This window comes from Xylocopa sonorina, unplaced genomic scaffold, assembly GCF_050948175.1.
Source record: "Xylocopa sonorina isolate GNS202 unplaced genomic scaffold, iyXylSono1_principal scaffold0014, whole genome shotgun sequence".
Classification (NCBI taxonomy): domain Eukaryota; kingdom Metazoa; phylum Arthropoda; class Insecta; order Hymenoptera; family Apidae; genus Xylocopa; species Xylocopa sonorina.
Window position 1 is genome coordinate 451,292 of NW_027490090.1, and position 15,747 is coordinate 467,038.

At 32.1% G+C, this 15,747-nt stretch overlaps 1 protein-coding gene across 2 annotated transcripts in view; it reads right to left on the reverse strand.

Moving 5' to 3' along the window:
* The window catches only part of LOC143431680 (protein real-time-like), a 65,259-nt gene that overhangs the window by 43,936 nt on the left and 5,576 nt on the right, over window positions 1-15,747 (reverse strand). The window contains exon 2 of one of the 2 annotated variants that reach the window (XM_076908604.1): window positions 2,586-2,735. The exons of the other annotated variant lie outside the window; for it this stretch is intronic. Within the exon in view, the coding sequence (XP_076764719.1) occupies window positions 2,586-2,735 (150 nt within the window). The remainder of the gene's footprint in view (window positions 1-2,585; window positions 2,736-15,747) is intronic. 2 annotated transcript variants of the gene reach the window in all.

Below are 15,747 nucleotides of genomic sequence, written 5' to 3' on the forward strand. Positions count from 1 at the left end.
ATAGCCAGCTAGAGACATTTATAGCATGAAGGAATTTATGCAACACCCTAATACTTATACAACAGAAAATATTTCGACAAAAAGATAGCATACGACACAAACTAAAAGATTTATCAACAATCTAACAAAATATGACAAAACAGGAAACCATCCTAAATACTGACGGTTATAAACCAATAAATTACAAAAAGAAAAAGTTAATACTGTTACTCTCAAGTCGACATTGTAAATAGAAAAAAAAAGAGAGATTCCTAAAGATTAAACCTAAGACTGCAATAAATATCCAGTCGAAAAGAGGATGAGACTAAAATCTAATCATAAATTGTATAACTGGTGGTACAACTGAAAGGGAGGTGATTCTAGATGAAAAAATAAGTCGAAAATAATCTTTTAATTTTCTGATGTTTCGAAGGATCACCCAATGTTTTGGGACTGATTGAATGGAGTTATGTAGCTGGCTGATTTAACTTTCAAGTAACTGACTGACTACTGTATCTTAAGTTGACTCACATAACTCTGTATAACGAAAACTCTGAACAAATGCTTTCTCTTAAATAGTGTTCACAGAATTTCGACTCACCCTGTGCTATTTATATAGAAAAGATAATAAAGACTACAACAGAATTGCGAGAAAGGCGTTAATACAAATTAACAAACATTTGGAACAAAAAGCAATGAGAGTTAATAGAAAAGTTTCGCTAGAACCAAACCCAGTACTCGACGCAACTAAGAGATTAGACCATTTTACACATTAAAACATGTGTAAAGGCCAAATAAATTCCAAGAAATATATATAAGTTTCTCTATCAAGTGCATTCATACTCAACGAAAATTCAAAGTCAATTTTCTCGAAAACAAAGCTTCGAATGAAAAATTGTTATTCTACATTTTCGATTGATTTTTTCATCTAGAATCTTCTGTTCTTCGTTTCAAACTAAGCATCATAAGTATCGTCATAAAAATCCAGTAAACCAGCCATTGCTCGCAGAAAACTTCAGATTTTTTAAACAGGATGACTAGGATAACTAGATGGTTCTAAACCCTTCAGCTGGTTGAGATACTGTCTAGCTTTTTCTTTAATTAAATCTTTCTGAACGGGGATTCGTTTTTTAGTTAAATCTTTAATCCAAAGTACGAGAGCCTGTTCCGTCTTCTTTATTGCAATACTATTTCTTGAATACGATGCTCTTCTACTTCTTTCGTCTGTTGCACTATTAATGGATTCATTTAGTATTTTACTCGCACATTTGTGTACAGCTCTTATAGTGGATTCACCTAATTTAACATTACTCATTGTTTTAGGGGTGTGTTGTAATGTTTCTACCAGATGAGATAAATCAATGTGGTTACTCTAATGGGTACTGCCTTTAATGTAATGTCGTACGTTATGTTTTCGATTGTCGAACCTATGTTCATGTGCTGTTGGTCGAATACCAAATCTCATTTTTCGTTTGATTTAATTATATGTGGTCGGTCTATTAGAATAATTCCATGTTTCTGTCCTCAAAAAGTAGTTATTTCGACTCTGTTTTCAGGTATCGCAATATTATAAGTTATTCTCAGAGGTTAATAGTATAAATGTATATCCAATAGATTCGCGATGCAATCTGCTGTGGATCATTTGAGGACCAATGTGAAACTGTGGACCAATTTGCCAAGGTTAATAGTATATAAACGTACTGTGGATCTGTTGTGGGTCGTTTTGTCGTGAATTAGTTGTGTTCGTCTCTGCAAATATGAACGTTGTTTCTGATTCTACAGTTTCTATTCACGAATTCATTATCTGGCTCCGTGTAAGTCAGTCTGGTGATGAAAAATAGTTGGTTTTCTTCGCGTGGAGCTACAAATCCATTCTTTCTTCATCGAAATAGGGTATATTTGGTCTACACTACTCCATTCTGTGCTCAAAATCAATGGTACAGCTATTTTGAAGAATACGTACTGTCATTTAGCGAATGAAGTTAGTTTACTAATATGCCAAGGTAAATTGGAAGTTCAGTTTTTGCTTCTTTGACGCTAGTTTCACAGGAAAATATGATTAGACTGAGATTTGCTGGGTTAATTGTCCAATAGTCAACCGACTGTCTTTATTTGAGACCAACTTTTATGTGTTTTGCAATTTGTGCACATCTCTTGTAGTGGAGTCACCTAATTTAATTTCATTAGCAACAGCTGTGGATCCTTCGCCATCTGCTAGTCTACTTAATACTAGAATATTTCTTTCTAATGGTATTGTCTTTCTTTTCACTCTTTCTTCGCTACAATTATTCATTTTGAGGAAGCACTTATTTCTAAAAATAAAATAAAAATCATAAAAAACTGTATACGAATGGGAACAAAGGTAATTAATTTATTTAGATTTAATCTCACTATTAAATGAATCCTGTTCAAACAAATGAACGAAGTACCTTAAGATAAATAAATAAATAAAATAATATTTAAATTCATTCAAAAAGAATCGCAGAAAAACAAGATTACATAAAAAAGGATCGCATAAAGACAGGTCTTACTGTATTTATTATTGTATTATTTACTAGATTAATTTGTATTATTGCGTGTATTCGTAAAAAGGGATGTTTACGTACCTTTTTCAAGATGTACGGTGCTTCGACGTTCAGTTTGCATCGTCGTTCCGTAATCCTGACCGCGCCATTTTTACTCTCCTCGTCTGAAATGATCTCACAACCAACAAAAACAGGAATTTGGGGACAAGTGGGAAATCTGCGTTCATATGCCTACAAATTAAAACGAGAGTCAGATACATGTTCGTGTTGGGCTTCGATTCATTGAATTCACGCTAATTACACATGCAGTGATTGGTAAGCTGAAAAACAACAGGATTTAATTAGAATTAGAAGCAGTGTATTATTAACACTTTGACGCACATTTTTGACTTTACAATCTCCCTCAGAAACACATTTTTTTAGATTGTTTATGACTGCCAGATGAAATCGAGAGTAAGTTGTATGTTTCGAGGTGAAAATTATCACATTTTGCCACAGTTTTTCCCAAAAAATTTTCGACGACTATAATCATTTGCTCAGCATGTCATTTTTTCTGTTTTCGAAGCAAATGACGACTATACGGCATTTGTTTTACTGATTCATTGTATTTACTTAATTCGTGACAAAATACTTACAGAATAAATGTGCCCATAATTATGAAAGTGCTCTAAGTAAAAATAAAAAAAATGAGTTTATCAGTTATTTCACAGCACATTATTTGAAACTAAATTTTATTCAATGTAATTTTTACGATATTATAAAAAATGAACTATTAGGTGGTTGTTGTAACTTCAACATTACATGGAATTCATTTAGTGTTAATTATGAAAGTGGTCTAAGTGAAAAATTTAAAGACATTATATAAAGATAACTTGAAAATGACGCGTGGCTCTCTTTCACGCGTTTCTGAACTACATAATAAACCGATAAACGATACATTTTTGATAAAACGAATGTCGCAGCCGGATTTTATTTCAACGAAATCGCTAGAAGAGTCGACGACAAGAAGAGTAAAAAATATCGCGGACGAATTTGTCTTTTGGCTGCAAATACAATGGATGAGATTCTTGAAAAATGAACCTTATCAAATGTTCTATAAAACTTCTTTAGATGATTCTGAATTCCACGTTTTGGATCTTTCACCTAAAAGAGGAAGACCAAAAATATACGGAAATATTAAGCTACTTCCATTGTACACCATCACTAGACCAGTAACGAAAGAAAAACATAAAAATATTATGTGTTTACTGCCAAACATTCCTCCAGTTTTTCAGAAACATTTTAAGAATCTTGAGAACTCGAAATGATAAAAATGGATTACTTTTTTAAAATAATTGATAAATGTTCATGAATTATTTCATTAAAATTATCGTTTCAAATAATAAAACTTCTAGTTTTTTATTGCTTTAAGTCATTTATAGGACATTCAGCTAATTTTGAAAATGGTTTAAGTCAATTCAAACTTTAAAAACGACATTTTCGTATGAAATTCGCGCAAAATTTCCATTAATCCAGACTAATCAAATTCTAATTAAAAATGTGGCATAATGTAAAAATATTTTTTAATTTACTCAAATGCAATTCATTAAATATCTCAAAACAAGAAATACCATACATCCCACCAGTTTTTCAGGAACATTTTAAGAATCTTAAAAACTCGAAATGATAAAAATGGATTACTTTTTTAAAATAATTGATAAATGTTCATGAATTATTTCATTAAAATTATCGTTTCAAATAATAAAACTCATAGTTTTTTATTGCTTTAAGTCATTTATAGGACATTCAGTTAATTTTGAAAATGGTCTAAGTCAATTGAAACTTTAAAAACAACATTTTCGCATGAAATTCACACAAAATTTCCTATTCATAATAAATTTCCATTAATCGAGACTAATAAAATTCTAAATAAAAAGGTCGCATAATGTAAAAATATTTCTTAATTTATTCAAATGCAATTCATTAAATATCTCGAAACAGGAAATATATGACTTAGATCATTTTCATAATTATGGGCACAAATGGTTCGTCTTCGCAGAATCATCTTTCGACTTTTGAGTGAATTGAAATCGACCAAACTTTTTCGACTTTTTACTCGACTGCTATAGCAATCATTTGTCTCTAGATACTCAAATGTTCCAAAGCGAAAAAAAAACAACTAATACGCTGTCTGGCATGCTATCACTTTTTTTGTAGATGCGTTACTCAATAGTTTAACAAGTGTACGTGTTAGTATAGTTCGTTCTAACGCTGTTCTTTTTTTATTAATTAAAATATGTACGACGGCTATAACCGTCATTTGCGTACATATCGCCGACGATTTGACGGCTATAGACGTCATTTGCGTACAAATCGCCAAGGATCTGACGGCTATAACCGTCATTTGCGTACAAATCGCCAAGGATCTGACGGCTATAGACGTCATTTGCGTACAAATCGCCAAAGATCTGACGGCTATAACCGTCATTTGCGTACAAATCGCCAAGGATCTGACGGCTATAACCGTCATTTGCGTACAAATCGCCAAGGATCTGACGGCTATAGACGTCATTTGCGTACAAATCGCCAAGGATCTGACGGCTATAACCGTCATTTGCGTACAAATCGCCAAGGATCTGACGGCTATAGACGTCATTTGCGTACAAATCGCCAAGGATCTGACGGCTATAACCGTCATTTGCGTACAAATCGCCAAGGATCTGACGGCTATAGACGTCGTTTGCGTCAAAGTGTTAAACAGGTCGACAAAATTCAGATCGTCAGTTAAAACAGTTACTTTCTCGCTACTAACGAGAAGTATATGTAACGCGATCATTCTTATAAGGGAGGACGTTCGTAAATTCGAAATAATAATAATTGTTACACTCGAATTGGCATGTTATTTGGTCGTTAGATAGCACTGTAAATATTCGTTACGAATTTGCAATTAAGAACCAATTACAAACTATCGAATTGGAGCGATCAACAGTGAGAGATTTAAAGTGCTGCTGAAGAAACTGAAATAAATACGATACAATTGAAAGCAACGACGAAATAAATAAATGATGTATTAAATAAATAAAATTAAATAAATTAAATAAATTAATAATGAATGAAATAAATAAATAATATAATAAATCAAATGAATTAATAATAATTAATAATGAATGAAATAAATAAATAATATAATAAATTAAATAAATTAATAATAATTAACAATAAAAATTAAATAAATAAAAATGTTAATAATTAAGTACGTAATATATACATAGGGTGCTCGATAAAAACCATTCAATAGTTATATGATATATAGAATATAATTTACTGAGAGAAAAGCTTTAGTAAACGTAGATCGTTTGTAAGATATAAACATTTTTGGTTTTTTTTTAATTAACTTGCTTGGTTTTGAAAGGAAAATTCTCTACACAAAAACATGATTGCATTTGCATTTAAAAGTGATTGTAAACAGGTCTTCACTTGATCATCAATACATTTAAGATATTTTTTTTCTATAATATTTCATTCAATTATTAATTTAAATGTTTCTCAGTGATTTGTTACGCAGTGCGTTTACAATTGTTTAAATGAGAAGAGTTTGAGTACCGTTGCAGTACAGTGTGTTCTATTTACCCATATACTAATATTGAATGGATTTTATCGAATACTTTCAATATTCAAAATTTCTATTAAAAAAAAAGGATAAAGATTGTATATCGTTTGACGTGAAGAACAAGTCAGTGACGCATTATACAATGTATTTGATTCGAAACAAAAGAAAGTTTCTATAATAATGAAATGTTAACAATACGGTTGGTTACGAAAATATTTGGACACTCGTATTTATCAACAATTATAAACACATTATGAAAAAAGAAAGATTTAACATACGTCATAGTACAGTATATAGTTAACGAAAACATAAGGAACATTTATTTACAACACGTGATTAGATAAATCATAAGAGAAAAATAAAATGTTCTATTTTCACGTTATTAAAATATTGAGATCCTAGAACAGGGGTTCTCAACTTTAGAACGTAGGGCGAGGGGTTCTTACCCTTGGAAACATTGGAGCGCTGGAACAGAGATTCTCAATCTTGGAATATTAGGATGCTGAAACAGGGATGCTCAACTTTGGAACAGTGGGACGCTGCATCAGGTGTTCTTAACATTGAAATATTCAGGTGCTGGAGCAGGGGTTCTCAACCTTGGAATATTGGGACCCTGGAACAGGGATTCTCAACATTAGAACATTGGAACGCTGGAACAGGTGTTCTTAACATTGAAATATTGAGGCGCTGGAATAGGGATACTCAACTTTAAAACAATGGGGCACAGAACAGAGGTTCTCAGCCTGAAAACATTGGGATATCAGAGCAGGGGTTCTCAACTTAGAAACATCGAGGTACTGGAACAAGGATTCTCGACCTTGAAATATTAATGTGCTGGGCAGAGGTTCTCAACCTTAGAATATGCGAACATTAGGACAGGGGTTCTCAGTATTGGACAATGGGAGGCACTGGAGCAGGGGTTCTCAACCTTGGAATATTGGGACGATGGAACAGAGATTCGCAACATTAGAATATTGGAACGCTGAAACAGGGATTCTCAACCTCGAGATGTTTAGCCGATGGGCAGAGGTTCTCAGCCTTAGAACATTGGGACATTAGAGCAGGGGTTCTCAGCCATGAACATTGAGACAAGCTAGAACAGGGGTCCTCAACTTTGAAATGTTGGGGCGCTGGAACAGGGGTTCTCAATCTTGAAGTATTAAGGCGCTTGGCAGAGGAACTCAAATTAGAAGCATCGGGAGCACTGGAAACAAGGGTTCTCAACCTTGAAATATTAAGTCAGTAGCCAGAGGTTCTCAACTTAGAAACAAAGGAGCGCCGAATACAGAGGCTCTCAATTTCGAAACATTAAGGCGCCAGGCAGGGGTTCTCAACCTTAGAATATTAAAACACTGGGGCAGGGGTTCTCAGTCTTGGGCATTGAGAGGCGCTGGAACACGAGTTCTCGACATTGAAATATTGAGGCGCTGGACAGTGGATCTCAACCTTATGATATTGGGACGTTAGAGCAGGGGTTCTCAGTCTTGGACATTGAAATAAACTAGAACAAGGATTCTCAACTTAGAAACATTTGGGGGGGGGGGGCTAGAACAGGAGTTCTCAACCTTGAAATATTAAGGCGCTGAGCAATGGTTCTCAACCTTAGAATATTGGGACATTGGATCAGAGGTTCTCAGCCTTGCGCATTGGGACAAGCTAAAACAGGAGTTCTCAACCTTGAAACATTAGGATGCTAAAACAAGAATTCTTAACCTTGGAACATTGAAACGTTTGAGCAGAGGTTCTCAACCTTTTTAAGCAAAAACTAATAACCATACTATTAATACGTCAAAGATGCCATTTTCATTATTTCAACACTTTGTCACGGTCGCACTTAAACATTTCCAAGAAAGCATGTGCGTACACGGGCACAAGTTTGAGAACCTCTGTTCCGGAGTCTCAACATTTTTAAGGTTGAGAACCTCTGTTGTATCGCCTTAACATTTCAAGATTGAGAACCCCTGTTCCTGCGCTTCAACTTTTCAGAGGTTGAGAACCCCTGTTTCTGCGTTTCAACACGTCAAGATTGGGAATCGCTGTTTTAGCATTTTTAAATTTCAAGGTTTGGAACTCCTTGTTTCAGGATCTCAACGTTTCAAGGTTGAGAATCCCTATTGAGTTAAAATTTCAAAGTTGGGAACCTTATAAATAAAATTTCAAGGTTGAGAACTCTCTGTTCTGGTGTCTCAATATTTAAAAATTGAGAACTCCTATTTTGGAGTCTCAATATTTCAAGATTGAGAACCCCTGTTCAAGCATATAGACGTTATAAAGTTTGATAACCCCTGTTCCACCGCCTTAATATCTTGATGACGTGAAGATAAAAGATCCTTTCACTCATTATTCACATAATCATATACTCTAAATAAATGTGTCTTACCTATTCGTTAACTACCTACTGTACTGTAACATATATTAAATCTTTCGTCTTTCTATTGTTTATAATAAATACAGCGTATGTTAATCAAGACTAGAAAGAATATCCAAAGATTTCCATGACCAACTTATTATTACCATCAAAATTTCTTCAAACAATTCTGCTAATCAGCAAATAACCAGCTAATCAATAAAGATTTATAAAAAAAGAATTATCATATAACAGTTATGTTAGGGTTTGGTTAATTCTGCACCTTCGGATCAGCGACAGATTTGTAAGAAAAGAATTGTTACACAAATATACAAGTCTGAAATTTTACAGAGATCCTATGCCACGAAAGATCCAATCAATTAATTTGCAAGAGTGAATTGTTAGACACAATAATAAATTGCATGCATAAAAATGAGTAAATGCTTGCTTGTAAATTATCAAGTTACAAATAAAAACAACACTAGATTTGTTATGCGTTATCTTCTACTGGTACCAGATAAGTAAATACTGACAAATCTCAATTACACTGATAGGACTTACATTTACAGATTCTCTGCTCATCATTAAATATCTTTTAAGTTTACAACCAAATCGTAGATAAAGAAATATAATATACACAATATTTTTTAACAATTTCTCTTTTTTATGAATGATTTCTCACATTTTATGAGTCCACAATTGCAACTGATTACTAATTACTACTTAGAGACACTGTTAATTTTTTTTCTTATGATTGTGCCCAAAATTATGAAAATGGTCCAAGTCGATTGAAACCTTAAAAACAACATTTTCGTACGAAATTCACACAAAATTTCCTATTCATAATAAATTTCCATTAATCGAGACTAATAAAATTCTTAAAAAAATGGTTGCATAATGTAAAAATATTTTTTAATTTATTCAAATGCAATTCATGAAATATCTCGAAACAAAAAATACATGACTTAGACTTCTTTCATAATTATGGGCACAATTATGCTACTTTTTTGAAAGAAAACTGTGTTGTCTTTGTACAAATTTACACTGAGCAATCAATTTTTTAATTATCTCTTTAAAAATGCAATTTTACACGACAACGTCATGATTACAACTAAATGGTTTAGCTATTTTCCTCAAATTACTTGTAAATACTAAATACTATGCGTACGAAATGAAGTATTTACTTGAAAAATCGCTGAATAAAAGCTTTTACGTATCTTCATGTATGCGATCCAATATTATAAGCCTTTTTCACTTATTTTTAACTTTTAATTGGACCAACAAATTCATTTGTGGACTTGTGCCTTATTTACAAAATTTTACGCTCATAGTTTCTTTTAATTACAATTAAAATTACAGTTGAATGTGGTTTTTGTACCAAATATTCGTAACAGAGACGATAAAAGTTAAGAATTTATTTAAATAATACAAAATGGAGGACAGCTCGAAGCAATATCATCTTATTTTATGGTAAAAAGGTAGAAACTGATGATTAAATGCAGAAAAAAGGCAGAAAATTTGCAGAACAGGCTCAAAATTTTCTTTATCTAGTTTGACTTTGGATTTCTAAATTATAATCGATATTACAGTGTGTTTTAAAGCAAAATTTGAATTACCAATTATTAATAAACTATTAATAAAAGTTAATTAAAAATAAAATTATAAAAAAAATGGTGCATGTTCTCTTTTAAAAAAAATGAGATATGACGTAATTTATGCTTAATTTAGTGCAATCTTTTTGTTTATAGCCAGTTACTATTTAATATCTTAAAAAAAGCCAATGCTTTGTTCAATTTAAATGTTGCGTTACATTCGAAAAATATAAGAAAAGAAAAAAAAATAAATATATAAAGAATATTTCAAAACACTGCCACACGAATAGCATAAATAATTAATAATACCAATATCTTCTGTTAAGTTTAACAATATATAAATATAATTAATAAAAAATATAATAAAAAATGCTAATCCCATTTTATTTCTTGCTATTATTTATAAACAAAATTGGATTAATACGAGATATATTTTAAGCGATATTTCTTATTTCAAAATTGAAATTAAATGATATTTATAATTGACTAATTATGAAAATGGTGTAAGTCCATTTGCAGCCTGGAAATTGTCAATTATTTTAATTAAACTCGCCTAAAAGAAATTTATACAATCAAATTACATATTAATAAATTAGTAGAAACATTCTTAGACTTCACATAATTAGCCTATATTTTTTAATTGTCAGATCTGTTAATATTCAATTTTCTAAAAGCAAAAGAAAATGGATTTGCACTATTTTCAAAATAAACAGTTCACATAACAGTGTAAAAATAATAATAAGACGAAGAAAATTGTTATTATAAAGAATTTTTCTATTAAAAATAATTAATAGAAACGAGAAACAATTTTTTAATTTCTAAGAATGATTTTTAAAAGAATTAAATCGTCTTAAATTGGGTCAAAAAATATGTCCACTGATCCGAAGGCGTGGAATGAAAAAGTTTTCTTTCATTTTTCCACGTAAAAGTCTCTCAAAGATCGTAACGAATATTCACGAATGTTAAAAATGACGTTCACGATTGTTAAGAAATGAAATGACACAGTGAAGATCGAAAATTGATAGTCCATTGCAGTGGCGGCTCGCGTCTGGGCGCTGTGGAACTGCAGCACCCTCTTGTTCCCATAATAAGTCCTATTTTCTTTAATTCTTTCTTTGTAATTTCCATAAAAACTCTCACATTCGATTTTCTTTATCTTAATCTATATTTTTAAGGACACTTTTCTGAGTAATATTCAGTAGATTTCAGACATCGATTATTGTTTATTTAAAAGTTTATTAAGAAAGAAAAATTGTAAATTGAACTGTAAAACCTTTTGATACGAGAAACAGAAATATTTCACTGGTTTTGTGTTTATAATGCAGTACTAATTTGTTATTGTATCTATCTCTTGGCATCTTATATTCGAGTACTGTAAAACCTGTTTCTGTGCGGTCGTTTTTTATGCGATTTTGTTTTTGTGCGATTTTATTTTTGTGCGACTTTTTTCGTGCGATTTATTTTTATTTATAAATCAATTGAAATCCTATCTTCAAGCGACGAAAGCAATTTTGGACCAATTCGTTGGAAGAAGATGCGCGTTTTGGATTACGACGAGTAGCAGCGAACTATTTAATGTAATTTGAAAACTTCTCCGTGTATATGTGCAATGAAGAATGAAATGTTTCTACAATTTTTCCAGGTACAATTTAATTATTTCGTTTAATTGAAAATCGTTTCTGTGGATCGACGAAGAAAAGGCAGAAAATCCTGAGAAACGATCGCGTGCTTAACCTACGTATCGAATATATATGTGTTAACTTTAAAATCGTTACCGATCTTTACCGATCTCAGCTGATTTTAATATATTTTAATAGGTTTTGGTAGATTGTAACAGATTCTGATCGATTTCTTACCGATCTTTACCGATCTCAGCTGATTTTAGCAGATATTAATGGGTTTTGATAGATTGTAACAGATTTTGATCGATTTCTTACCGATCTTTACCGATCTTTACCGATCTCAGCTGATTTTAACAGATATTAATGGGTTTTGATAGATTGTAATAGATTTTGATCGATTTCTTACCGATCGTTACCGATCTTTACCGATCTCAGCTGATTTTAATATATTTTAATAGGTTTTGGTAGATTGTAACAGATTTTGATCGATTTCTTACCGATCTTTACCGATTTCAGTCGATTTTAACAGATATTAATGGGTTTTGATAGATTGTAACAGATTTTGATCGATTTCTTACCGATCTTTACCGATCTTTACCGATCTCAGCTGATTTTAACAGATATTAATGGGTTTTGATAGATTGTAATAGATTTTGATCGATTTCTTACCGATCGTTACCGATCTTTACCGATCTCAGCTGATTTTAATATATTTTAATAGGTTTTGGTAGATTGTAACAGATTTTGATCGATTTTTTACCGATCTTTACCGATTTCAGCCGATTTTAACAGATATTAATGGGTTTTGATAGATTATAATAGATTTTGATCGATTTCTTACCGATCTTTACCGATCTTTACCGATTTCAGCCAATTTTAACATATTTTAATAGGTTTTGGTAGATTGTAACAGATTTTGATCGATTTCTTATCGATCTTTACCGATCTTTACCGATCTTTACCGATCTCAGTCGATTTTAACATATTTTAACATATTTTAATAGGTTTTGGTAGATTGTAACAGATTTTGATCGATTTCTTATCGATCTTTACCGATCTTTACCGATCTCAGCTGATTTTAACAGATATTAATAGGTTTTGATAGATCATAATAGATTTTGATCGATTTCTTATCGATCTTTACCGATTTTTACCGATCTCAGTCGATTTTAAAATTTGGAAATTTGGGTGCCTCTAATTGTCTTAATACGCCCCTGGGAGGTAACAAATTTTCCAATTTTGGGGCCCCCATTTGTCTTGATACGCCCCTGGGGTCCTTGCATTTTTCCAATTTTTGGGTTCCTAATTATCTTGAGACGCCACTGGTAAGAAAAAAATTTTCAATTTTGGGGCCCCCAATTGTCTTGATACGTCCCTGGGATCCTAGCAATTTTCCAATTTTTGGGTTCCTAATTGTCTTGAGACGCTACTGGTAAGAAAAAAAATTTTCCATTTGGGGCCCCCATTTGTCTTGATACGCCCCTGGGGTGCTTGCAATTTTTCCATTTTTGAGTTTCTAATTGTTTTGAGACGCCACTGGTAAGAAAAAAAATTTTCCATTTGGGGCCCCCAATTGTCTTGACACGCCCCTGGCACCCTTAAAATTGGTTAATTTTGGGGCAAATACTGGGGCATAAAAAAAATTTTAGCTAGCATATCGTACAAAGTTGTTTATTATATGCAAGTATTAGCAAAATTTGCAAATATTTTTTTGTACCTATCCACCGCACAAAAACAGATTTCATCAAACTACGTCAGTAGAACAAAAAGAAAATGAAAAAGAACGAAGACCAAGAGCGAGACTTAAGTTCAGACAGCGTTGCTGCGAGCGTTGTTGCGCGTCTCGAACGACGCGCATGCGCGCTAAACACTCAACAACGCTGACCAATCACTCCGCGCCACTCTGTCGCGCACAGCCAATCGTGGCGCGCTGGAAGCACCACGAACCGCCACTGCTGCATTAACCTCGCAATCTCTCCATTATATGAACGTTACTGCACACGATGTACCTTCGAACGCGATACGAAACAGCAGACAGTGATGATAGAGTTGACACGACGCTATTATCATTGTTAAGAAGCTAGCTCGTCGAGATATAATTCTATGACTAATATCGAAATCTCTGGTCAGGCAACATTCGTGGTCGACACTTTCGTATTCAGAGTTTGCTTACTGGGATGAGTGTCCGTTTATTCGTACAAGTTTAGCTGTTGTGGCCTTGGCAGATATTTAATGAGGATGGCGAACACCCCATCTGATCTGACTGCTGCTTTCCTGAATATGAATCGTGATGAGAATGAGAATGGACGAGGGCGAGCGAGATCAGCGATGAAACGATAGTTAAATTCGTTTTTAAGTCGAGTTTCAATGGCAATATTGTTCAAACTCTCGAAGATCGTGTAATGAGCTCGTTTTGTGGTCGTATGAAAGAGGAATCGAAGCTTCTAGGGATTACTTAATGCGATTCGAACAGCAAAGTCGATTATCCTTGAACAGATATTATTAATAAAGAAAGTAGATGATTAGACGATGATAGAATTTTGATTAGTAGAAGTATATAATTAATAAGGACAGCTGGAATATTTTAAAGATCTGAAACTTTGTACAACGCTCGAAGAGCGTTCAAAAACTTATTAACTTAAGGATTTTGTAAAAGGTTTGAGAAAACCTTGATAAAATAATCAAACGAATCTAAACAACGACGAGAATGTTAAATTTGTGGCCAATAAATTGCACTGTTTAACTGTTTAATTTGGTAAATATTTAACAGCGACAATTAATTGCATTTTAAATTAATTACAGTCATTTTAAGGAATATTCATGTCCGGATTTGTAGGCGATGGTCAGAATGGTTGGTAAATTTTCAAGAAATAAAGCAAAACAGAAATTCATGTATTATTATTATTATTTTCTTTTTTTGTTTATAGCTTAATTAAGAATTTTCTTAAAACTTTTTTGGGGAGCCAAACAGGAAAAATCACATGAAAACTACAGACAATGCTTTATCAGTACTGTACAGTGCCACACCAGTGAAAATTCGAAACCAAAAAAATTGAAAAAAAAAATGCAAAATACCTATCGAAGTGGCAAACAAAAAAAAATAAAAATAAACAAAGAAGGAATATAAAATACCTGATGGAGTAACAAACAAACAAAAAATAAAATAAAATACCTGACGGAGTGACAAACAAACAAAAAAAATATAAAATACCTAACAGAGGGGCAAACAAAAAAAATACAAAATATCTAACGGAGTGGCAAACAAAAAAAAATGTAAAATACTTGACAGAGTAGCAAACAAAAAAAGAAATACAAAATAACTGATGGTGTTGCAAACAAACAAAAAATATATAAAATACCTGATGGAGTGGCAAACAAAAAAAAATATAAAATACTTAACGGTGTGGAAAACTAAAAAAGATGCAAAATACCTAACAGAGTGACAAACAAAAAAAAAATACAAAATACCTAACGGAGTGGCAAATAAAAAAAAAAATGTAAAATACTTGACAGAGTAGAAAACAAAAAAAGAAATACAAAATACCTGATAGTGTTGCAAACAAACAAAAAATATATAAAATACCTGATGGAGTGGCAAACAAAAAAAAATATAAAATACCTAACGGAGTGGCAAACAAAAAAAAATGTAAAATACTTGACAGAGTAGCAAACAAAAAAAGAAATACAAAATAACTGATGGTGTTGCAAACAAACAAAAAATATATAAAATACCTGATGGAGTGGCAAACAAAAAAAAATATAAAATACTTAACGGTGTGGAAAACTAAAAAAGATACAAAATACCTAACGTAGTGGCAAACAAAAAAAAATGTAAAATACTTGACAGAGTAGCAAACAAAAAAAGAAATACAAAATAACTGATGGTGTTGCAAACAAACAAAAAATATATAAAATACCTGATGGAGTGGCAAACAAAAAAAAATATAAAATACTTAACGGTGTGGAAAACTAAAAAAGATACAAAATATCTAACGGAGTGACAAACAAAAAAAAAATAAAATATCTGACAGAGTAGCAAACAAAAAAAAAATATAAAATACCTGATAGTGTTGCAAAGAAACAAAAAATAAAT